Source organism: Aythya marila (assembly GCF_965140915.1).
Source record: "Aythya marila genome assembly, chromosome: 5".
Lineage (NCBI taxonomy): Eukaryota > Metazoa > Chordata > Aves > Anseriformes > Anatidae > Aythya > Aythya marila.
In genome coordinates this window covers 24,543,610-24,571,131 of record NC_139046.1, presented here as the reverse complement: position 1 = coordinate 24,571,131, position 27,522 = coordinate 24,543,610, and the positions used below count along the sequence as shown (strand labels likewise).

General features: G+C 36.3%; 1 protein-coding gene across 7 annotated transcripts in view; it reads right to left on the bottom strand.

The window, feature by feature from the left end:
• The window catches only part of MIPOL1 (mirror-image polydactyly 1), a 195,920-nt gene that overhangs the window by 48,526 nt on the left and 119,872 nt on the right, over positions 1-27,522 (bottom strand). For 5 of the 7 annotated variants that reach the window (XM_082761244.1, XM_082761249.1, XM_082761245.1 and 2 more), the window contains one exon: positions 3,604-3,698. In XM_082761244.1, coding sequence (XP_082617370.1) covers positions 3,604-3,698 — 95 coding nt within the window. Of the gene's footprint in view, positions 1-3,603; positions 3,699-24,120; positions 24,387-24,474; positions 25,174-27,522 lie in introns of those variants that run through there. The other 2 variants (XM_082761248.1, XM_082761250.1) reach the window with 2 other exon arrangements.

Below are 27,522 nucleotides of genomic sequence, written 5' to 3'. Positions count from 1 at the left end.
ATCTGGGCAGGGACACCTCCCACCAGATGGCCCAAAGCCCCACCCAACCTGGTCTTGAAGCCTGGAACTGTCTTGTTCCAATTCAAGTCTGTTGTCTCTCACCCTCTTGCCATGCAGCACTCTGAAGAGTCCATCCATCCTGACAACCTCCTCATAGATACAGGCAGGCTTCTATTAGGTTCTCTGAAGCTGCCTAAGAAATATATATATATATATATATATATATATATATATATATATATATATTTTTTTTTTTCCAGGCTTATGCTCAGAAGCAGTACTCTCAGTCTCTTTTTACAGGGCAAATGTTGCAGCCCCCTGACCATACCATCTGTCCGCTGTAGAATTTAAACTAATTTATATAGCTTTGTTGTACTGGGGGCCTAAAAATGTATGCAGTGTCTAGATACCAGGGATCATCTTCCTTGAGGGGAAAAAAAAAAAAAAAAAAAAAAAAAAAAAAGAAGGATTTTTTGTACTTGTTTCCTTCCTTTGAGCATGTCTGTGTATATATACAGTTGCATGTTCACACATACAGATAATCTGGAACTAAATATCTCTTCCCTGATTTTGTATAATGAAAAGATATTAAAGATATTCAGCCTTTTCTGGCTTATACTAATATTCATGAAAGACAGAGCTGTATAAAGATACACATTTTAGTGTTACTGTTTGCACAGGTAAGCCTTCAAAAGTTAACATATGCTGATAGTTGTTACATTTATGCTCAAACCCCTAAAATGTTGCTGTGCATGTAGGCACAGCTTCAGGTATCTATTGTACATTTTAACATTAGCCTCTAGTATTTTTTTCTTAAATTTGTTTCTTCTAGGTTAAAGGATGATGTGGAAGTCTTGGTCCAAACAAGGAAACAAATGAGAAGTAGGAGAAAATACTTTTTTAAGGCCAAGGAATACCTAAGAGGAGAACCAGGAGAAGGCACCAAATGGTGCCAAAATTCCCAAGCTGCTGTCATAGTGGGCAAGGCACCACAGAGATGACAGAAAGTGGGAGAATTTGGTAAAAGAGAGAGGGAACAGTAGGTGAAGTAAATGTGCAGTCTGTGTAATAAGATATCTCACTGCAGTCCTGTGGTTCAGATGAGGAGCGGAACATGTGTGAAGGCCCATATTATGATTCCTGGGGAGCACTAAAGTCCAAAAGAGAAATAACTCCAAGGTAAGGTTGTCTTAAAGAGCAAAGCGTCTTGCCAATTCACTTGGATCAAAGCATCAAACTTCCACCTCAGTCCAAAACAGGCTCCCTGAAAAATACTCTCAGTACTTAATGTTATACCTACAATCAGTAAAAGAAAATAAAAAGACCTAGTAGACATCTACACAAGTAATTCTTAAATAGGCTCCACATATAAAACAGAAAATAAGTTTTTGGTCAGTTAGTTGGCCTGAGAAAATGCATTGTTTTGTCATTTATGATTATTGTCGTCATCTCACACTCGGTCTGATATAGTTCCCTAATGTTTTACACACACATGCCATACACTCTTTTCTTCATCTACTTCATTTGGTATGCATTCAGAGTAATGCCAGACTACTGGATGACAGAGGCTGCAGATGTTCATGCACCATATGTGAAACTGCAACTGAAATGTTAAGATGTTTCTAAGAATCTTTGTAATTCATTTCTAGCCAAAGCAAAAGATAGACCTAAGACTTCAAACATCACTACTTAAGTACTTACAGGTGTCTTTCTTGTTCCCTTTCACATTACTCACCAGATTCAACTCTAGGTGGCTTTCCAAACAGTGTGCTTGCACATGTAGACAGTGTATCTTAAACAGAGAGCTTGTGGAGTCTTACCATGAAGATAATTCAAATACTGTCTGGACAAGGGCCTGGGCAACTGCTCTAGGTGGCCCTGCTTGAGCAGGGTTGGCCCATATGACTTCTAGAGGTCCCTGCCAACCTCAGCTACTCAAGGACTCTGTGAGTTACATCCACTTTAGGATGCATTAGAAAGAAGCATCCTTTAAGGACAGTGACATAAGAGATAAAATCATTTTCAGTGTTCTGAATTACCATGTAACTGGCATAACTTAGTAGTAATAAAAAGTTCTTGACCCACAGGTTATTCAGATGACAATTTTCACACCTTATGAGTAAGTCTTATAAAACACCATAATCAAACTTATAATGAAATTTTTCCCTGTTCAAAGTAAGAGCCATAAATTAATAGTGTGCTACATTGCAATGGTGATTCGAACAAGTCATTATTATATTCTGAGATTTAAAGTACATACTAGAGTTAACTGCAGCTGCTCTCTACTACTCGTGTTAAATATTATATGTTAGAGCAAACCTGACACACTGTATTAACAACTCAGAAGTCAATGACAAATCTCCTACAACATGCAGACCAACACAAGTAAGTTTGAATTTCTGAAATATCAATATAAAAATTGCATTTCTGTTTTTAAATTATTCTACAAATCCCATTTAAGTGAGCAATAAGGATACTATAATAAATTCTTTCTATCTTGGTAAATCATACCATAATTTGCGCACACACTAAATGCTGACCAAATTCATTAAAAGCAATAATCACAAATTGCTTGGGGTTTCTATTCACTATTAACAGGTTTTAAAGAAATGCCTATGAGATTTAGGAACAGAAGTTGTTTTTGAGACTTCCCTCCAAGGTTTTAATAAACTTAATGAGAAGGGGAAACTCTAAAAACCTCTAGAAATATGAGTATTTTCCACTTGTAAATGCTGGAACACTGAAAACACACACAGTTCTGCAACTGCAAATGTTTTTTAGTCATAACTAACTAGTTACCTTTATTTCCCATGAACATAATATTCACACTACATTTATTATTTACCTCTGCAGCCCACATCCCTCATCACAGACATTCAGCCTTCAGATTCACAATTTTCTGCTGTGTTGATGCCAATTCTCTTGCCTCTGACCTGCTGGCAGCTCTGTACCCCCTCTCACACAGGAGGTCAGGATGAAATGAGAGCTGTAACCCAACATCACTCCATAAAACAACCTAACTCCTTCACTGGACCACACAGAGCTTTTCCTTAGGGACTACCATCCACTGATCCATGCAAATGTTCAGTGCAGCCATCTAAATTAATGAGAGAATGGCTCTTTCTGTTGTTCTACATACTACTACAGAATGTAAGGAATTAAAACACGTCCATTAAGTTGGGAGTTAGAAAACAGTGTTTTAAAATTACAGATTATTTTAAAATCTATGTTGATAAGGTTGCATATGTGCAAACAACCAGGGAAGAAATAAGCATTTATACCCACTGGTTCTTTTCTCCTCATTTTTTGAAGTGAATGCATCACTATTACACAGATATTTCATTCTTATGAGAGTTAACTGCCAGCAACTTTCCCCTTCCCTTAGAAAAAAAGTTAAAGAATATTTAGGCTACAAGAAATGGACTTCTATTTCAAAGAGATGGCTGGTGAGCAGTAAAGCAGAAATGCAGCCTTGATTCATTGATGCATTCACATTTCCAACAAATACCTATTTGATAAGGCTATTTCCTCACTTAGAGTCAGACATCACACAGAAAATTTCCCCTATGAGTCACTGATTTATATGAGTATTAATTATTTTACCTGTAGTATACATGCAATCTCTGCATTTCTTCTTCTAATTTTTTGCACTGTTGAAGAGCCGCCTCTTTTTCCTGTTGCAAGGCTATCAATTCTGCCTGAAAAATAATAAACAAATGATAAACACTTTCTTCAGAATACCCATGTTGCTTTGAAAACATAAAAATCCTTTGTGCATTCATTTCAGCCATGCTTTATTGTAATACATGTATTATGTTATACTATTCTCTAACGTTGGCTATGTAATTTTTATGAAAAATTCCTTTCTTCTTGTAGCATTGAAATTGTTTCTTGTTCTTTTTCCTGACAGGATCATGTTTTGAATGGTTTTCCCTTGCATATATAGTAAACTTTTTGAATGGTTAAGGTTAGCTATATTCAGTTCAGTCACATGTTTATCAGCACTTTTCATATTTATATAATGTTCCTAGTGCAAAATTGTGTTGACCAACATACTTTGCAGAGAGTGGAGCAAAGCACTCAGCCATCAACAACTGATGTGCAACTCTTGCTCTGCACGTGGCTCTCACGCATTGCAGCTCCTGTACCGGGCGCCACCTGATGCTCCCAGCTAGGACTGCTGAGACCAGCAGTGGCGGCCCTCTCATCCAGGACCTGGTTCCTAGTGGGGTGAGGAACCCCTAAGGAACCACTGTCATCTCCCACCTGTGCACCATCCCGGATGTTCCCCCTCCCTTTGTTTATTCACACTGTGCTGTGAACGGCTTGTGACTCATAACCATTATGGAAATTGCCTGTGTGGCTTGTAAGGTCAGGAAGGTAGCCAGCCTCGACATGGCACTACGGTTAAAGAGGAAGTAGGATAAATAAGTACTCATGCATATTTAATGTTACCTTACAGTTTAATCAACATTAATTTTAAAATGTCCAATTTCAATAGCACTGCAGAACTCCCTTGAGGGCCCAGATACCATATAAATTATCTTATAATCAGTGGATGATTAATTGTTGTAACAACAAATAAGACGGGACTTGCCCAACAATTCTTTGACACATGAGCCTGAGCATATGGCTGGTTTCCAATGTTTTTAATGCATGGTGTAAGTTATTAATTGTACAAATTGTAGAGCCCCAAACCAAGTCGTACGTGTGTGAGAAATGCTGATGGTGAATTCTGCCAACTCCTCAGGACAGTGTTGTGGAACAGTTTCTCAGTAAATTGAAGACTTGTTACATGAGCGATGAACACATGAAGGGAATGGCACAGAGTTCAGCTCTGAGCTCTGCCAGGCTCACTGTATAATCACGAACAACTCTGTTTGTATACCTCAAAATCCCTCTCCTAAAACAGGACTCGCACTTGTTGTTTCCTGCACATCTATTAAGACTATATGTCTTCAAGGCAGGTGTTTTACTGTTTACTGTCAACTCCCAGTCATCTATGGGCAATTTATCCTGCTGGTTGATTAATCATGTCCTGGATACATGGCTGACTCCTGGCAAATTTTATCAAACACAGCCCTGCACAAATGCAGCCACACAACCAGTCTCTGCGCTGTGCTGCTCAGTGGGTCATTCATGCATTACCCAGGGTTTTGCATTATTGGGGTACAAAACCCACTGCTGCAGCTGTTCCTGTAACAGACATTCATAAAACGTTAACAGGAATTTCTTGGAGAATAAAAACCAACTTTCTAACTCTATGGAGCATTCCTACAGCTTGAAAAGCAGAAAGCGTTAATGTTTAACCTCCAAGTGACAGTGGTATAGAGCTTCAGATACTGAAAACAATGTACTGGATGCTGGCAAGCCCTAACTCCTGCCATCAAGAGGTTAAAATCCTCTGCAGGTGAGCCGCTTGCCTGGTGCTGCTTGCTGCCTTGCAAGCAGAACGCACAGAACACAAGAATGTCAGCCAAACCAAGCTATTTTCTATAATTATACTGTACTGAAGGTGAAACAACATTCTTAAAAATTGGAAAACACGCTTGAATCAAAGTAGGTGGTTTGTTCTAGAGGCCAATAATTAACATCCTTGCCAATTTTCAGTGTACTGTGAAGTGTGATTGAAATGGTAGACTGAAAGGAAATGTGTGCAGCTGACACACCTACTCATGGGGAGATTAACGGCTGGTCTCTTTGGAGAACTATCATAAAAAATACACCTAACGTGCCACTCACTTTTCAGGACAAAAGTCAGAAGGCACTTGGGTCTGGAGACTCTTATTTGTGTCAGTTTTCAGCAAACAAAGTTGCATTGATTTGACTAGGTTTGAGTCTAATTTACACCAGTAAATGTAACAGCAGAATCATGTTGCTTGGGTTTAAAAAACAAAACAAAAACCCAAACCAAACCAACAGTGAAAAACAAACAAACAAACAAACAAAAAACAAACACCAGGAAACATCTACAACTAAAGGGAAGAAATGAAGGCATTTGGTAACCTCCTGAAAAGCATGTAGTAGGTTGATACTAGGGAGCAACATGAGAGCAACAAGAATTCCAGTGCAGAAACTTTTGTGTATGATATGCAGCTATGCAAAAAATGGCTTATTCGCAGGCCTGAAGAGTGGTAAACATAAATAGATGACTCAAATATCCTCACAAAACAAAGATGTCTTCCTTCACAAGGAGGAGGAAAGCAGAACAACATCCATAATGAAGTTAAACTAATAACTAAAATAATGGTGCCTGGATTACTATAAAATATTTGGAAGACTCCTATAATATACATTGAAATCCATCCACAGCGCACGTGGCAAAAGTCCTACATGAGCTCACCTCTAGTAATAACAATAACTATTTGGGAACTTTTTAACAAAATATTATTCCTTTAGAAAATGTCACGATGTGGAAATCAGAAGTTCTCACAGAAATGTATCAGTTTTGATTAAATTTTTTTTTGGAAACTAGGGGAGAGAAAGAAGAAAAACAAAAAGAATTACACTTAGATTCCTCTGGTGGAGGCTTTCCCTAGAAAGCACATCTAGCAGAGAGGTCAGTCACTGCTTTGGCATATGGGCCACCCTCAATGAAGTTTCTGTTTAACCCTGAAAGGGTATTCTGATAACTGGGATATAGTCTCTTTCTCACAATTTTGTTTTGCCCAACAATTCTAATGCTTTCATATTTGGTTTAATGTGGTTAGATCCTTTCCTCTTCTGTCTCCCAACCTAATCTAGTGAAAAAGAAAATTCTTGTTTCTACACTTCTCTTATGTTTCATTTTAGCAGTTTCTTGTAGAAAAAATTAATTTTCTCAATTAAATAAAATTTAAAAGCTAATTGCTCCATATCAGACTTAGCAAAGCCAGATCTTGAATGAGAAAATCTCTTTTTTTGAAATACATTTGCCTGTGCTTCAAAATATTTAAAGGAACAATGCTACATGCTTTCTTAACCCACTGGTGGGAAAAATTCAAAACTAAAGCAAAGGAAAACACTTTTTATCTGTTCCTATCTCCACTAGGGCAAACATGAACATCCTCAACTCTACTCTAAATAGAAAGAGGTAGGAATACAGCATCCTATGCTGTCAGGTTCCCTATGGGTAAGAGATGACTTTCATAATGCCTTTCTGCACACAACAGAAAGAAAAAACATTCAATGAATGTGAATAACAAAGCTTAATAGCTTCATCTTCTTACTTTTTTTCTTATGCATTTATCAAGCATATATATTGCACCTGTATATATTTACAGAGCATATACATTTCCTTCTTTGTGTAGGCTAAATATAATTCTTTCTGTTATGTCTCAGCAAGTAGGCTTTCCATTCCCCTGATCAATCAACCCAAACCCATCTGTGCTGTGCTAGCAGTACTTGCTAACTCCAGTGAAAACATCTTCCCCGGCACGTTCTTGCATTCCTTTTGCTCACAGTCAGCCTCCTGTATTTGTCTATTCACCTGTCCACTGCTATTACCCAGCTAACAGTAAAAACTCCTGGTACCACTGAATTTCACCACACTTTTTTTTTTTCTTTTTTTTTTTTTCTCTCATGTACTTGAGGCCATTCCAATCATTCAGCAAGACAGCTTGAACTTATTTTGTATTAACAATATAAATAATAATACCTCCCAGTTCTGTGGCAAACAGCTATTTTGTTTGTATGCTGTTGTTCTTTATGCCAAATGTTCTTAATGAGAACGTTGAAGAAAACAGGTTCATCACCAGCCAGAGAAACTGGATAGAAATTCCACTAAATCAGTCCTTGGACCTTAATATTTCTCTTTTCAAAGCTGTTTGTTCTTGCCTTCCTGCTAACTAGTTCCTTATTGCTTTTGACTAATCCCTCATCTCCTTCATGGGTGTATGATATTTTGCAGATGGACAAGAGCTGAACCTGTCCATCCTTCCAAACAAGAGATGCTAGGTGTACTCAGTTAATAGCAGCATATTAAACCTATGCTTGCTTGTAAAATAACAACTTACTTTCTATTTTTTTTTTAATTAATAATTTTTCATGTGGCACTACTTTAGCTTTACTTCTGTGTTAGCTTATATATAACAAATTTCCATGTCTAAATAAACAATTACATCAAAGAAGAATTCTTGCATGATCTTATTTGGGTGAAAGCTGTACTTCAATACACTGTTAATGGATGCTTTAAGTATTTTCCTTCCAAATTAACTCCAAAGACTCAAAATAAATACATGTATTAACTGGTCTACAATTGCCAGGACTTGTTTTTTCTTTTCCCTTTTAAGTGTTGACAGTGCCTCTGCTAATTCTGTCAAATTACACCACACGCAACTTCAAAAAATTTATTAAAGAACTTTACTATAATTCCTGCAATTTTAATTTGGAATTTTGGGATGAAGACCAATATTATCCCAATCTGAGCACAATAACCTACTGAACAACTAGGATATTTCATTTATATTTCATTTCCATACCTTCATTTCTCTTAACCCTTGTCCTCATAGTTGACATCATCATTAGTAAATGCTGGCAGAAAAAAAAAAAGATCACACACTTTTGGACCTAATACGTGTTATCCTTGATCTCTATGCCATTCTCAGAATGGTAGCACATTTCCTCTTTCCTTGTTCTCATTTCAGTCATTACACTATTGTTTAATTTCGTTTCCACAGGCCAATTTAGCTTAACCTCCAGCAATTTTCATTTGTCCCTGTATCTTCTGTTTTTAAAGACATAACTTTCTTGGTTAATGAGTGCTCTTTTTTTTTTTTTTGTAGATAATCACTTTCTTCTTATTGAGGTTATAATTCACCCAAATAAAACTGCCACCCTTTCCCGTAAGCATTTTCCCCTCATTTGACTAAGAGACTTATTAACATATAGGTATTCCTTAACTTAGTAATGGCTTCTACCAATAGCTTTCCTTCCACAGATTCCAGACACTCCTATGGATTAAAAGATGGCTGAATAAGAAGTCTTGAGATTCTCAAGGGTCATTTCTACAATTTATGGACTCAAGCATTTACATTTGTTAGAGCTGGGTAGTGGTGAATGATGGCAATAAGGTATTGTTCTGCTACTTCAGTCTTGTGTTATCTGGGGTCTGAAATGGAATCTAGCCAGAAATGTCTGGCCAACTGAATTGCCCCAGTTTCTGCTGGGGGCAGTATTATGTTTCTGGTGATATTAGCTGACTAGTTCAACAGTAAGAGGCCAGTTGTCTTCTTAGGGCAGTAGGAGATTGGGAAGGAGAGCAAAGGTTTCTTTCATTTTGAATTAGAATGACTAAGAAAAAAAATCAGGAAAAATATTTTAAAACCATTTAAGAGATATTTTTATTTTACACTACTTTTACTGCTTTCACATTTTACATCTCATGTCAATAACAGTAGCATGTACTGCATAACAGAGCAGGTCATGTTGTGACACATTATGACATCCAACTTTTAACCATCCTGTTGTTTTTACATTAGCAGCTGCTACTTAGTGCAGATTACTCATCTCATCTTATTTTCTATTTCAAAGTGTCAACACATCAAACTGTTCCACAACAGAAGCAGGTGATGATCTAGAAAAGAAAATGAGCACTTGTCTTATTAATTGGAGGATCAGAGGTTTTCAGGGTCAAGAAAAAGACTCCAGCTAACATGAGGGAACTGAAAATGCCTAGATCTCTAATGACATGCTAAGCGATCACCTTGTTTTTTTCTTTATCTCACAGTGTTAACGTGTCAAACTGTTTCACTACAATACAAATGGGACAGTTTGACCTAGAAAACTAGATAAAACAAAGTCTTGTGCCTTTTTTTTTTTTTTTTTTTTTTTTAACTCACTGGAAACAAAAGTGCTAAGGTACTAATGACAACTCCTGTTCTTACCCTTGCCATAAGAGTGGTTCCAGAGTGTTTATTAATACGGTGATAGGTGCTTTATATATATATATAGAGAAAAAAAATGCAACGTGTGTCCAAGTAGCAGCTGGCCTGGCCAATTTTAAAAATGAAAAGTGAAAATTGGAACTGTAATATAATAAATGTTATAAATTATTAACATCTCATGTAATATATAACTAAACAATAAAAATAAATTTAAAACATGAAATAAAATCTGAATTTGGTAATGTAGACTCAAATTTTTACCAAACAAAGATTCTGGGAAATAAACTTGAGACAAAAAAGTTTTGAATGCTAACTTAAATCATTAGAAATTCACGAAAATGTAGTTTCTCAACACATCATTTTCCAATGGAAATAATTTTTATTAAACTATTGCAACCTTGACTGTAAATCAAATGACTGTATTTTTTGCAATTCAGGTTTGGCCATGGTGACATCACATCCTTTATTTCTGATTTAAGAATCAGTTGGTAAAATACAATTTCAAAGAAATAATGGAAAGATACCAGCAATACAGAGAAACTTGTATTTGAAGGGAAAAATAAAAATTAAAGCACACTGTTTTGGACATGGTGTGTCTAAAGCAGAAAATATTTTCTGCAGGACTTAAAATATTCTGGTTATCTGAGGAAGCTTTCTCATGTCCCGTTCATGGCTGCTTAGGTGACTGGACTAGAAACCAGACACGTCTCTTCTAAGGCAGAGTGGGTTATCAAATATAAGCTTGAAACAATGAAGAAAAACCTCTCTGATCTGCTTTAATAACAAGCATGTTTCCCTCAACTCCAAGAGACCTGACTTGCTTCCCCCACACCATGAAGAATATTATGCTTTACAGCAAACTTTACTGGCAGTCTCCTTGGAGGGAAGGAAGAAGGAACTGACCATGTAGGCTGGAACAAGCTAGATAGCCTGGAAGCAGCCCTCCAGGTTGCCTCTGAGGCCTACTGGCAGACTGCTATGGGAAAGCTTCAAATGTCAGTACCCATGATAAACCTCTTGTCCACATAAATGACTTGAGCCACTATGATATCAAGACAATATCTGGTACAAACAGTAAGTCGTCAGCACAGGATCCAAAAGGTAGTGTTGTAATGTTGTCTCAGAAGCTTTACAATAACAAAGACCCTATTCAATAAAAAGCACATTCCCCTCAGCCCCAGAAGTGTCCTATCCAGTTTGGGGCGGAACTGAACTGGCAGAAGAACAGAAGAAAGTTCGTATTACAGCTAGACACGTTTTAGCTGTGCTGTAGGCAGAAACAGTGTGTGCTTTTAGGGCTCTCAGTCTGGTATGTTTTCAAGTTCTGCTAACAGCCCCAAACCTGAGCACAGCAGCATCCCTCTGTTCCTAAAAGGAAGCATCCAAGAACTATTTTCCAGCCTTAACACCTAGTGGCTTGACCTGCCGTGAATTCACACACCAAAATCTCTCTTCTGTCCACTTCTAGAAGGCAGGGCTGCTAATACCAGATTGTCTAAGGGAATAGACCCTGGTAACCAGTGTCTTTAAAAGGCATTCTCTGGGAGTGCAGGTTAAAACCATGCCAGGGAGCTTTCTAACAAAAAGAATAGATGATTGTGTGTCATTCTGCAAGTCCACGTCCTGATCCTATTTTAGTTACTGCAGTAAACACAAATAGTCAGTCTCACCAACTAACAGGGACTTATTCACTTAAACAAGCTTGATAAACCTGACTTATATATGAGTTCGAATGACAAATTGCTTCTCTGTTCCCAACAGGCAGATGAGGCACACTTGACTGTTCAGCAGGACTGTCCCAGAGCTCCACTCCAAAGATGCAGGAGTAATTCTTGCTTGGATGTACCCTTCTAACCTTATTTCAGTACTTAACCTCTATTGAAGACTTTTCCTTATAGTAAAGTCCTTGGCTTTGACCTATGACCAGCTATTGACTGTGTCTTTCCATTACAATTTGGACTTGCTTATCCTTTGGCTTCTCTATTAAGATATTCATTTATCAGAGTTCCTTACTCTTGATTTCAGTGTGACACCAGTTCCTTAGTCTAACTGAGACACTCTGACATTTCACAAATCTTTTTTCCGTAAGAAAATATGTACACTAAAATCATTCATGCCTCATTAAAGTGGCAGAAAAAAACATGCAACGCAGTAACTTGAGCAAAAAAGCAGTTGACAATTTATGCTTGAAAGCTCATAACCAATGCTAAATGACAATATACCCGAAATTATAACCTTTCAAGCAAAGAGACAGAATGACTGTTACCTTTTGGCAGACAGGACTTCTGCAGAAGGCAGGAGTGTCAGAATCCCACTACAGCAATTAAACTATGAATCTTTCATAAAGGCCATGACCCTGTACAGAACTATAAAAATGAACGGTCCCACTGACTTCACTAGGATTGCTTCTGTCCGTAGGTCTTGCAGGATTTGGAAAGATAGGTAGGGAAAAGCTTGAGTTAGTATTTACTACTTCACCTTACGGAAAACAAATTATAAGGAGGCATACGCACTCAAATTTATCAGATATTTTTATACACACAGATGTGAAATCAAAGTACTGAGTTCAACAGTAACTGTTACACCTAAGAAAAGAATAAATCATTACTGAATAAATGTTTCTGTTAGCAGGAAAATTAGGAATAAGAGAATCAATAAGTATATGCCCCACACAAATATGTCCAGACTTTAAGTACCAAGACATTCTCAGTGACTTTGAATCTGGCAAGCCTATTATTATTTCTTCTCCTTTGATATCTGAATTTCTCATCTGACTACCTAGCAAAACAATTTGGGCTCTTTCCCCAGCCGGATTAATTTTGTGCCTAGCACTTCTGGGAAAAAGAAAAAGCTGCATATCTGTTCCTGAGGCTGTCTGCAGGCTTTATTACGTTGAACTGCCTGTGCAACTGGGATGGCTGTGAATTTCTGAGACACGTGAACAAGCTGCCATCATGTCTCTTGTGATGAGAGGATCCTCAACAGATAATTTAAAACAGTTTCAGTCTTTGTGCAGTCCTTGATATGTAGAAACAATCAAACATTCTGAGTTTGAATATCCAGTGCTGATTTTGATCATATTTATGCAGAACAACTCCCTGAATCTTGCTTTTTCCACATTCTTATTGCAATGTTTTCTACCCAAGTAGAAGTCTAAGGACTTTTAATAAGAGTAAGAAAGGCAAATGGGAACGTTTGCGAGAAGTATTCAAGTATTCTTATAGGAACCATCTATCTGCTGGAAAAAGTACATGAGAGGATTTGATAGACAGCACCTTCCTATTGAATCAGCAGGGGACAGATGCCTCCACAGATTGTTATGGACACTATATTGCTGAATGAGATCTATTCATATAGTTAAGTTACCTTCACTCAGAACTCAAAAGTCGGTTCTGATACTAAAGATATCCAGTCCTTTCTACTAAAATGAATCTATTTACTAAATTTTATATGAGGTAATTATATTTACCCCTACTGCATGTCTATTCGATTTGCTTCTGTTAGGTCTTTGCCTCAGAAAAAAGCATTCTTTTCACTTTCTACCAAAATTAAGGTGCATGATTGCAAGACACTTAAATTTCTGCTACAGCTCACTCAGACTCAACTACATTTCAACTGGAAAAAAAGGTGGTTCCCGCATATCAAATAATACTTGAAATCTCTGGAGAAAGAAAAAGGAGAGGAAGGAAAAGAATCATGTGTAACCCACAGTGATTTTCTTTAAAAATGTAATTTGCAAAATGAAACAAAACAACCCAAAGACAAACATTTCTGTCAACTATCAAATGCTCCAGCAATTTTCCTTAGGATAATATAATGCAGAAGGTATATTTCTTCCATCTTATTTGCACAAGACAAATAAGACCATTTCAATCACCATGGATTGTGGTGTACAAAAATCACATCCTGATAAACCCAGACAGCAAACACTTCTCTATGTTACTTTCTTACAGTTAGAATTTTAGCCAATGCTTTTGTTTTTATTTGTTCAAAGTGTATTTTGTACTTTTTCACTGCACCTATTATACATTTCTTCACTTGAACACCTGTTGAACTAAACTTGTCTTGCCAGAATATTTTTAATTATGCAATCTGTATTCTGTCAATGGCAAGCACTTGGGTAGAATTTCTTATATACCTTTCAACATACCCAGCAGACAATTAAAGAACTCGGTGTACAGAAATATTTGCCAACTGAAATGTTAGTGCCACAAGTTTAATCAAGTGATCTTGACTAACTTTTAGCAAAGAATCACAATTTTTTCACCATCAGTTTACTGCTTCAAAATACCACTTTAAATGCTATTTCTTCAAAATTTTTATTGACTCAGTCATTTACACAAACTGCAATACATGCCTGACTTGCATAATACTTCAGGCAATAGTTCCATTAATACTTGAGCATTGTCTTCTCATGTACAGTGTGATGAATGCCGAATTTGTCTCCAGCTTTTAAGAAAATTTGTTTTTGCAGAGAAAGTCCTGACCCATTGAAGCCAACAGAAGTTTGCTATTGACTTAAATGGGATTAACATTTCCCTGTATTTGTATACATACATTCTATTTAGTGATGAATATTCCAATTATATGTTTGCTGTATACAAGGTTAACATACAGAATAAATCTAACCAAGAGCAATGTCTTTGTGTGTTTGCTGATCAGTACGACAAATATAGATACATAGGCAAGCACTGTGCAGAACCCTCTCCAATTTTGTAAAGATAAAATGGTGAGATATTTGTGCAGGGCAAGGTGCCACCTGACGTTAAATTTTAAACTGACATGCATATAGGTTTCATCAGAGGAAGGGAAAACAACCATCTGTGAAACCAGATTTGTGAAGAATCTGAACAGCAGCAATAAAATTCTTCAAATAACCACCACTTTTAGAATGATGACGTCTCTTTTGGGGAGGGGTGCAGGGCTATTAAACTCATACAGAAAAGGGGAAACCCATTACTTTCTTTTGGAGGCTGCTGGATTGGCAGCCCTATTGCCTAGGCATACTGCTGTGGATTGTAGCTGTTGTATGAAACTCCACAAAATGCTTTTGATCCATTTTATCTTGCAACTTAGCAAAGAAATGTTGCAATAAGAAACACCAACAAAGATCTGAAAAACTTAAGCTCTGGATTACCATATTGTGTTCTCCTGCCATTCAATGTGTCAGACAAAGGCAGTGGTGTTCAAAGTAGAAAAAGAAAAAAGAAAAAAGAAACTGGTCACAGAAAGTGCAAAGCACAGAGTAAATAATATTCCTCCACATCCCTACTCTTTCATAGATCTGTTGTTAAAAGAGTTGCAGCAATTAGGCTTTTGTTAATTACCAGCTGTTGAAACAGATGTGTTGACTGTCCTTATTAGCCAACAGCTGGGACAGGAGAACAATTGATGCTCTCTAAAACCAACAGCCAGCTGCTTTGCAGTAATTATCTCCTATCGATAATACAGGTGATAAAGGCAGCAAAAAGGTTATGAGCTTCAATAACCAAGGTACTGTTATTGAATATCACTGCAATTTATCATTAATTTAAAAAAATAAGTAAAACAGTAAGCTGCTATGCCTACTTTTTGTCTGCATTGTGTCAAGGTCAAGCAATATGCAAATAATAGGGGAAATACAAACAGTAAAAAAAAAACACTTTTTTTTTTTTTTTTTTTCCAACCCTCTTGCCATGCTTCAGATGTCTCACTGATCTTTAAGGAATGCTTTTTCTTTCAGGTGACTACGTCTGGATACCATTCATTATTAGCTCAGTTTCCATGTGTGCCTTTCCTTCAGTTTTACCATAAATGACTTTTTGGAATATGTAAATGTTTCTTTTACCTGTTCAGAAATTTTATTGTACAATATGTAATAAGACAGGATAAACAAATGGTTAAAGAGGGGGGCCATCTCTCTGGAGATCTAGGGCCTAGTCTTAGGCATGCCATCAATTCTTAAGCAAATTCACTTCACTTCTTGGAATTCAGTTTCACTACCGCTAAAATGGGAGAACTATGTTTATCTTGATTGATTACTTTGTGATGGATGATTTTAACATACTATTTAAATGCAAAGTAATGCTTGTATAACATTACTGTAACAGGAAAAAAAAATACATGCTTTTCTAGTATTGATATATGTCAAAATTTATAAAATGAATAGTTATTTTAGTAGCACAGGGCCAGACTTCCACAAGTGGGAGTCACAAGCATAACTGCTAATATCTAAATGGAATGTATCAACACAGGTAGTTGGATGGTTTGTATTTAGTTTTGTTCCTGCTTTGATTTTTATTTCCTCATCTCCATACCCTATTAAAGTGCATTAAAAGAAAAGCAAAGCAGAGATTTTAAACCATTTCTATTAGCTGCTCAGTTCATCTCTGGCCAACAAAAGACAAGAATCTACAACCATGTCTATTCACTAATTAGTTTGCACTTAAAGACACTGCCTTACTGAAAACAAGGATTAAGGCTGGTTGAATACTCTCCCTTTCATAGACCTCCCTCATGTCTCCGTTGGGTTATCATAAGCAGCTTGTTCTCTGAGCTTTGAGTAGGGAAGCTTGACAATCAGTTCTGGGCTCATCAGTAGGCACTGGGGCAATTAACAGGAGCTACCAACATTTTAAAGGACACGTAAAGAAATCAACTAAACAAAATGTTTCAGCCACGGGGATGAGCAGAAGTATATCATATTCTGGTGGCAGCTGTTTTAAGAAAGATACATAGCAGGATATTGATTTATAATTCTGAAATAAAGGAAAAGAATGTACTTCACTGTTGCAGACTCAAAAGAAAAAAAATCATAGCAACAAAGCTGAAATGCATCCTTGTATACACAGCCTCACATCTATTAACAGTAATCCACAGAATGCTATAAAGGAAACATTGACGCTGAGCCTAGTTTTTTCTACTGTTAGAATCCTAAAAAAGTGGGAAAAGGAAAGGAGAAGGAATGGTTTTCTGTTTTCATTCTTTTCTTCTTTCTTCAGCTGCTTCCCTCTATCTTTACTGTGTGGTTAGGCCATTACACTGGGTTTTCCCCTGGAAGGCAAAACTTGGCTCTGCCTTTTGTTTGTCACCCATGAGTAACTTGGGGATGGAGGGGTGCTGTGAGTGGGGGGAAGTGGTCTCATTCTGTTTTGGTCAACCAAGGAAAAGTTAAAAGTGTAGACTGTTCCAACCAGGAACTAATCTGAATACACGGCCCCCCTGCCTTATATCTAACATTAAAAGCTACTAACTAAAATCAGGATAGAAGTCAGGAAATTCTCCTGAGCTGGTGATCTGCATGGGTTTCCATGACAGAAACAGCCACAAAGCAAACAGACACTTGAAGAAGAAAACGATTGTGAACGTTGTTTCGCATCCACGCTCCAGAAAACCTTCAAACTGCATGTACGTGGTGAGGGCCTCAGCTGCCCAAACTCTGCAGTCAGGGTGACTGGTTCAGGCCTGTGAACTGACTGACAGCACTGACTGCAGTACCTGCAGAATTAACCCCAAACCTGCCTCTAGCAGCAGCAAAGCGTGGCAGGGCGTGTGCTGTTTGGCCATTGGCATTCTGTCAGGGAACTGAAAGCACCTGGACTTTGGTCTTCGGTTTTGCAACAGTCACAGTCTAGCAACGCACAGCTTGACTGGATTCACGACATAATTATGGTTACACTTCCCTGCCAAAAATCAGGCCCACAAAGATCTGAATTAGCAAATAAAACAGACACATTCTGCCTCCTGAGACTCTCACAAACCTCTGTTATACCAGGCCACCGCGAATCTGTCCCAGTGAACTTAATCCGATGTATTTTTCCATGTGGTGATACCTAACTCACTGAGAAAGCCCAGGGCCCGCGGGCAGGAATCACAGTGGGTACACTGTGCTTCCCTTTATAATTTGCTTTCCACTAAACTGCATAGAAACATCCAGGCCAGTCCCCTAAGAAAAGGTAACATTGAAGACTGCTGCCTGAAATGGACCTTTTCGGCTATCTCATCAAATCTTTGTAAATGTGACAATCAAGCTCTCAAGAAAATTCACCTGGCAACAGCTGCACTGAAACAAAGTTACTGCAGCAACAAGTAACGTCAGAGTGTTAATAATTGACATGAAAAGAATGAAAAGGTGAGCAAGGGATAAAGTGGACAAAGGATTTTAGTACAAACTTCTGCTGGTAAGTAATCAATCAAAATTAAGATTGAAAGAGTCACTATGAACATTATTTCAAAAGCCGAAGTGAATTTGGTATCTTGGACTCCTGACTGGGGCTTGTAAAACTTCATTTTCTGGAACCTGATTTGCAAAATTTGACAAACAAATCCCCTACTGATTTGAATCTACTTTCATTCAATTACCCCAAGAAACTAAAGCAAACGGTGGAACAGTAGCTTCTAATGTTTGCTGTATTCAGAAAAAGAGCTGCTCGATCCCTGGTTCTACAGGTTAAGGCAGGAATTAGTAACGCGCTGATAATGAATGAGTTTCTTGATTTACCTAATCTAACAAAAGACCACTCCCCTTTGAGGGAGGAACTACATCCTAGTGACACTGTTTAGAAGAAGCTGTTTCGGATGACTAAAGTATCAACAGCCTCAGGTGAAATGAAATACTATATGAATGTCCATGACTATTACTGCTAGAGGTCAAAACAGCAGGAAAAATTTATGAGAATATCAAGTTAAATATTAAGAAATCAAGCTCTGTTTCTTCAAATCATTTTTTTTTCTTTCTTTCTGCATTTCATTGTATGTCCGACTTTTTATAAGAAAGAGTATAAATCATTGGTTTAATTTAGTATTGCTTTGCCCAGAATCCTGATGTCAAATTTTGAAGACAAATGTAACATTTGTCTTCAGCAAAAGATATTCCCTTAATTCTAAGTATCAGAGTTAATACAATGAGTAACCTGTGCACTAAAACCAAATACCCGGAAGATGGTACTCACAAAATTAAGGAATTCATAAGTTCAGACCCCAAATGTATTGTTTTCCAGTGAACTTAGGAGCCAGCCTTAGTTCCGAATTTGTGAAGATACACTGAAATCCCATCATTTTTCATACATGGAAGTACAGTATGCTGTACCTCCTGAGGCTGTCTAATTAAAACTTAACAAAGTACTGTCTAATTTATACCACCAAGAAACATTCAATACTGAATGTCTGCTGAGGCTTAATGGTGTGAGATAAATTTAAAAAACATCATATTGTAAAACTTAGTATTTTCTCTGTAATTTACTGTACTGTGGTATTCTGAAAAATTCTGAGAACTGTATCCAATAGCTAGGTAATATATAACCTCCCATGAAAAAGTCTTACTTTTCACATCAACCAGACTGCAGTAAAATTGCCAGTTTCTCTGAAAAAAAAAAAAAAAGCCCTTCTGTACAAAACAAAATTTATATCTCTGCTAGACAAACTGCTAGCTGTCTTTAATCAGCAATGTTTTTTCAACTCTAGGTGACCACACCTCTGACTGAGTTACTATCATACCCCACTGTTTGTTTCATTTTCTTCAATTTTTTTTTAATTTTTTTATTTTTTTAAGTCCTCCTTTTATTATATTTTGGAGGATTATTGTCAGGAATAATTGCTTCCTAATAATTACAGATATCATTATCATCATATATCAGGTTGAAATATTTGTTGTTACAAACATTGAAACTGGTTGATGGTATCAACAATAAGCTTCACAGCTCAGTAAAAAAATCCATGGTAAGTAAATATTGATTGACAAAAACAAATTATATTTGATAACACAAGGGTCTATTTCATTATTACTGCATTCAACCAAATTGCTTACGAAAAACAACTAACTTCCCAAAAGTGTGTCAGGAAATACAGTAATTTAAACTAAGCCTACATCATCTTTCCTATAACATAACTTTAACATATATATTTTGCAGTTACTATTCCATAGGGAAAAAAAATAAGCAGCACTGCTAAAAAATGAAGATTAAATCTTGATTATTGACTTGAAAAAATGCTCCTATGAAGGCACACATTTTAAGAATTTAATTTTATGGAGAACATTTTCTTAAAATAGTAAATAATGGTTTTACACCTAGTATTTTTACATATATGAGGGAAGTACAATGTTAGGGAACCTGTCTCAAGGTTAGGCTAATCTTCTAAACATGCATTTAAAAAACAAAAACAAAAACCACCACAAAACAAATGAAAAAAATCACCAGAAAAAACAAACAAACAAACAAACAAACCACACACCAGATATCATTAGCAACTTATTAAGGAAAAAAATAAACATACCAATGGATTTTCAGGGAACACATCTTTAATCCATTTCATTATAAACAATGAAGGACAAAAGTCAGACAACCTCTTGCTGTTTAATGCATTATCAAGCTTTAGATAGAAGCCCATTAAATATACCAGGTCTTGAGAAGTTCTCAGCTCAAAGTGCTGTTCTTTACCAACCAGAGTAATTCCTTATCACTGCTGCATGTATAACACATTTTTACCGAGATGTTCTGCAGGACAGGACTACTGGTTCTCACTGGTGGCTAACAAAAACAGGTTAACTTGGTCTGAATTCAGTAGCTCAGAAATGCAACCTTAACACACCTAAGGCTTGATGAAAAATTTATTTTGAAGTACTGTAAGTAGAGAAGAAATGTAGTGTTACACAGCTACAAGTTAACACTGCATACATATAGGTGTACAAAGCCATGCACACCTAAGCCCACCTACAAGCATACCACCACCTCTATACACAGAGATAGGTATATAATTCACAAATCCTGCACAAAGAAATGGTGTTATTCACCTCCCCTACTTTCAGCCACATAAAGTTTAAGTAAACCAGGCACCTCCAAAATATATTTCTTCTGTCCTACCTTCCACATTATCCAAAGGGAAGAAGAATTGCCCTTTGGTGATATATACCCCTCTGTATTTGCTATGAGTGGAACCTGGATGAGTGGCTCAGCAAAGGTCTTTGGACAACTGAAGGTTGGTAAGTGGGCCCCTGCCTTAGCAGGACATAACTAAGGACAAGAGATGTTAGAAATGCCAGTTAGAGCCAAGGACAGAGATGTTAGAAATGCCAGTGTTAAGGTAAGCAGCACAAATGCATTGTGATTTTAACTGCATAACCACGCTCAGTTTTTTTTTTATTTTATTTTTTTTTTTTGTCTTCTAAACTTCCTAATTGTTGCACAGGGTGGACCTAAACCCAAGAGTGAATCATCCCTGTCCAGTGAAGGAGCTGTTACCTGCTTATTCCTGTTTCTTCTGTTGCTGCCATAGGAATGAGACTGCAGTCCATGAGAAAATACACTTTGTATTTAATGGAACCACATCCTGTTGGGCATGGGTAAAATCCATCTGTCCTTTGGTTAAGGTACCTCAGCGTGACTTAACTGAAAGTTTTCAGAGGGATTCACAGTATGTTACCCATTTTCTGACTGTGCAAGATAAGTCTCTTGTGTCTAATCTGCAGAAGTACTGTGTGCTCACAGCTGCAATTGAAGTCAATGAGAAAAAGAACATAAATGTTATATAACGCCTATACATCAGACCTGAGATTAAATTACTGAAGGCTTAATCTGCATTGAAAACAATTAAAAGGCAAATTAAAATGTAAGTGGCTATCCACAGATATCAAAAGTGAAAAAGTTTATTTCCAGTATTTACTGCTTGTCATCCAGGACTGAAAAGAAGCGGATTTCAATCTGTGAAACAGCCCATCAGTGAAAGAAGGGACTGCATGAACAGGACGGCCCACACCACACAAGTAGGAGGCTAATCTTCTCAGTTGGAAACTAGCTGGAGCAGCCAGGATATTAAACCAGCAACACAAGGGGAGGTTATTTGGAAGGCAAATGAGGTACATGTTCAAATTCAGCACCTAACGAGCAAGCTGAACCAATGTGGCAAAGAATATAATGAAAATAATCTCTTCAATTGTGTTTATGTATTGATTTTAGGAATCTGAATAAGAAGCAACAGGAAATTCTAATTGATGGGAAGAAATTTTATATAGTCAGCATTACTAAAATCTGGTGTACGACAGGTATGTTAAAATCTCTGATTAATAGTAAGGGTAAGAGAGGCAGTAAAGGATTATGACACCTTAGAAAACAAAACCCAGACCATTATTCCTTTTGGAGTGATCAGTAACACAGAACCACAGCTCTTGAATATGTACAGGTCAGTAAGCCAACTAACATCACTTAAGAAAGATTTGCTGGGTAGAAAATCTAATTAGAGCATAGGACAAGCTTTTCTTCAGCACCTATCTGTAATATTTGGAAAGAAAAATAATGGCACTATAAGAAAATTCATTTTAGGAGACATATGCTGAAAATTTCATGTGAGCAACTATAAATCAGTATTATACACTTAAAAAAAACACAAATTATTTGTTAGTATGAGGTAAACATTCTGTATCTCATTATAAAACAAGAGATGTTAATCACCGTACCAGAGATTTATTATAACATCTCTAATTATTTATAAATTAATTGAAAAACAACCAGAATCTTTACACGCACAGAACCATTCTCACAAATATACAAAGATCTTCAAAATCAGGAAAAAAAAGGATACAAGTATATGATGGAAAACGGGGATTCATTTAAGGGTGGATATAAAGAATAACTGACCTCACAAACAAGAGAAAGAAGAATTCCTCTTTCATGTACAAAGTAAATGAAGCAAACAAATGATAAAAAGTCATAACACTACAGAAGAAAAAATATCCTAAGAGGTAGAAGTTCTGAACTGATAAAATTAGCTCGACAGATAATAAGTATTTCTCATTATGAGAGGAACAGGGAATGCGTAAACCCATTCCAACGCTGGAATACCTATGTCACAATTTATAATGTAAAAACAAAAAACAAACCAAAAACAATTCAGTAGTATTCACCATATAAATTGCTATGTATTTGTTAAAAAACAAGGTGATATAGTTACATTTTTGTACAAAATTAATAAGCATTTCATTAGTTTTTAAGGAGGAATAACTTTTATATTTACTGATTCATACAGTTTTCACTTTTGGTGTTACAGAGTCGTTAGAGAAGATCCATGTCTGGACAATGTCCAGTTTCAATTAGTGGGATAAAAAACTGGGCCAAAAAAGTGAAAACACTGGATTTAACTTAATACAGAATTTAATGAAAGAATATAATTTCTCCCAGTCAGGGTATTTTTGCTTAAAATAGGTCTTGTCAAACAAATATGATTTCCTTCTTTGTGAGATTAGTAGCAGATGTCACACAAAGATTTGTCAGGCTTTAACATAGTATCACATGGCAGTCTGATAAAAAAAAAAAAAAGAAAAAAAAAAAAAAGAGAAATAAGCACTTTGCATCATCATGAAAATACTCCCTAAATGGATTCAGAATGGGCCAACAGTTAAAAGAAACAAAACAAAACAACAACAACAACACACACCAAAACCTCATGTTCGAAGAGTCAATCATCACTGAATAATACTGGAATACTCGTAAGGTTGCACAGGTATCAGTACTAGCCATACTCTTATTCAATGTATTCTTCAATTACTCAGAACCAGATAAACACAGCTAGTCACGTTCATGAATGACAAAGTAAGTAAATGATGATGAAACAATGTTTTGGGTCCCTTGATTATTAGGTCTTTTCAAGTTGAGTGTGTTTTAATAAAACCAAAAACTCTTAGCGTAAGAACAGTAGACACAGGCCACACATAGAAAGGGTTAACTGTATTATGAAAAGCAATGACTATGAAAAAGATTTTGGACTTCAGTATGAGGTGAGTGAACTGCTGTGGAAAAACTGGTAAGATGCAGTCTTCTGGTGTATACATAGTAAAATACAAGTATGTCTAGGAAGCAATTAAGGCGATTGTATTTTATGCATGACACTGAGGAACAATGTTATAAAATGCATCTGCTTTTACATACAAGGATATTAAAAACCCAGAGTAGATACAGAAAGGAGCTGCACTGGTCATGTAAGCAGTAGGGAAAATGGCATGTAGTGAAAGAGCTTATTCTGTACATATTTTTAAAATCTCAAGGATATGTCTATCCACTAAAAATCTATAGTGATACTTGTGCTAATTTGGAACAAGGTAAATCAAGTACCAGGAACAGAATCATTTTATCTCACTACTGCTTGTCATTGTCTTTCAATAAATGGACAGAAAATACAGGATAAGAATGATTTTTTAATCTAGTTGAGTAAGCACAACTTGAATCACTATGACAAACTATCAAAGGGAAATAGTGATCTCCTTTTCTCCTGGAATTTTTTTTACACCCACCTAGATACCTCTCCAGAAAGTATGTTTAAACAAACACATTTCTGGGATCAATACAGGCGCAACTGGTGAAATCAATAACCTTAAAACCAATTAAATTATGTAAAGATGGCTTCTGGGCTTGGCCTTAAATGCTGGGAATTTATGAATGACAAATATTCCAAAGGTAACATCGTGTATGTCTTCAATAGGTCTGCAAAAACTGTGGGTACTTTTGACCTTAATTTCCTCATGCCTTGGTTTCTCCATGAAGCACAAAGAAAACAGTCCTGCAGAAACACATTAATTAATTAATTGTTTATTAAACCTTTGATTCTTATAACATTGACTACTACAGAAAATCCCCATGATGGTTACTCAAAATTCTGTTTTCAGGGAAAGGTTTGAACAGTATCCAGTAAACATGGGATTGACACACATAATGAACAAAGCAGATAAAAAAAGAATATATTGATTGGCTGTTCTCTGGATACTGTGTGAAGCAGGAATACTGTGAAATAAAGCACACATGATCCTGTAATGAAAAATGTTAACGTACTGTTTCAGAGAAAAGGGAGTAAATGAAGATGCTTACTTCAGAAATGCCAGAACTGAGGTTAACTCTTGATTAACTGGCTACTTCAGTTTAGCTTTTTGCATGCATAGCAAATAACATGCAAAAATTGTAAATCTACAAAATACTCATAATTATTGTCTAAATAAACTGCCTTCCTAAAAGGATGAATGTTCTGACAAACAACTTTGCTGAAAGCAAGACCATTTGCTTGCCCTATCATGCACTTCTTAAATCCCCTGTAATTTGTCAACTTTGAATGTAATACTTCTCCAGGGGCTACCAATGAGCTTTTCACATCTTGCTCATGTCATCCATTTTCCGCTTGATTAGTGGGGACCTGAAGTAATCTTTCTGCTTCACAGAACAACTAAAGCCAACACACACGAAAATACCAGTATCTTAGGTACAGCTCTTAGCACGGGACAAAGGTCTTTAGGGATGTTCAGGATCTTGGCGCAATGAAGTGGCTGAGACAGATGAGGAAGAAACAAGCATCCAGGCTGAAAAAAAGGAAGGATAAGTTAGGAAAACAATGAGGGAAGACAAAAGAAAACATTTCTGAGAATAGGGAACAGAAGAAAGCTGAGTGATGCTGAAGGTACAGTGTAAGATGTGGGAAGAGAGACAAGATAAACTTGTATGGAAAAATGAAAGAGAAGAACACAAAAGTTCAATGTGCTTTTCAGACATAGGTCAAAACACAGGAGTAGAACATAATATGAGAAAAAAAATATTCCAAATCTTGTTTTCTTTTATCTGACAAAATTTGTGTTTTTTTTTTTTTTATTATTTTTTTTTGTTAACCTTTCTTTTGAAGCGTTTACATGGAGAAAACTTATCTAAAAAGTTTTTAATATTGAACAAAAGTTGTTAATATTAAACAAATTACTCTTCTAAAGCTAAGTCAAATTATTCCAAGTATCAGGAAATAAAATTCACTTCTCCTTAACTTAAAAAAAAATCCACGTCAGATATGCCACTGAATGAATCTTTGAATGCAAAAGTGAATGAGTTTAAAACTATGAGAGGTAGTTTTAGTGCCAGTATCTTTTCAACATCAATTTATATCTAGTACCACATCTTAATCTCCACTTCTCTCCCCAAAATATGTCCACAGATAGTTGGTGTTCAAGCTATTAAAAACTAATGAAAATTGTAGACTTTAATTTGATAAGTTAAAAACTCTTCAAGGCTTAATGTCATCACTTTAAATGTAGCATAAAAAAGGCAACAGAGAGAAATGATGGAAACTCTTTAAGACAGACTGTTTGTGCAGTTTTACATTTTTATTTTACATACTATGTGCAGTTCTAGTACTATATGCAGCATTTTGAAATTTAAAATAAAAAAAGAAAATTTGTATTCATACTGAAATATTTGCAATTCTTTGGGGAAAAGCACATCTTTAAAAAAATAATCAAACCAAGTAAGGTCTTCTGTACACTCAATACTAAGGAAGCCTTGTCTGATACTACAACCTAGTATCTTACACTTTCCTTGTACCACCTTTCATTGTAATAATATCCTCATGTCCTCCAATATCCTCATAAAATTCTTGGATTCTACCTATATATAGCTTCCTACTACAACACCTCCAGATCACTCTTCAAAACCCAACTTAACTTTTTGTTTCTTTATGTAGTAGTTATATATTGTGCACAGCTTTCTCCTGTTAAACAGTAATGACTACTGATAAAGTTCTTCCCACATCTACCTAGAGTGGCATGTTGAGTTCCATGAAAACTGGGAATGGAAGAGGAGAGAGAACCCTCTTAGGGACCCAACCATTATTCTTCTGTCAGTAGCTGTTGAAAGCTGCTAAAAATCAGAATTGGAAAACTAAGACTGCATAATCATATATGCCTCTTTTACCTTGAAACAAAGGTAAATAACTACTTGCTTCATTTAAAATCCTCTTTTTTTTTTTTTTTCCCCACTATATTAAAAATTAAGGTAATGCATTCTCATGTAGTGTTCTCTTGAGAAATTATTTCTATCCAGAAGAGGCTGTGATCTAAAGACCACAGATGGCTTCCAGTCACATTGATACACATAAAAAGAACAGAATAATGAAAGGTCATCAAGAAGATGAAGATGAGCCTCACATTTGCAAACTAGGACATTTTTAAACAGTTGTTTCTCATGCACTGTATGCACAACTGCTGTAAACACAGAGAATAACTAGAGCATATGTGTAACTCTATCTCATTTTGCTCTCTGAAAAGTGAGTAATGAAGAATTTATTTTTTTATTTTTTATTTTTTACAGTGAGTGGAAGACTCAAAGCTTCTAGAAATAAAGTGTATATATAGCAGTAAAAACTTTGCAGGTGGCTACCTCCTTGAGTAGATCAGAGGCAGTGTTTGATGTATCAGGTGGTTAAGAACATAACTTTCCCAAATCAAGCATTGCACATAGAAAACCAAATCCACTATGTGATGTTTACAAACAAGAATGAAGAACTTTGCAAATCTCAGATATTAACATATTTTAGAAACAAATAAACCATTTGGTTTCCCTCAGACTGCATCTTGAATAAGATAACAGGTGAAACAAGACATGATGAAACATGGACATGTAGTCGATGTAGAACCAGATACACAAAGGTTCTGATATACTTCTTGGCACTTGTGCATTCTTCTGAGGATATGATATCCCCTGGAAAGACAGCAAGAGGCAGTGCCAAGGCTGACAAACCTGTATCTTTCCTTTAAGATGTTTCCTTACCCCTGGTCCAGGAGGGAACAGTGAGTAAAGGAAAATGTTTACAGCAATCTTGACACATGTCTTGACTGAACTGAATATTCATGATATTTCATGACATTTCAGTTATAGCAAGATATCCAAGA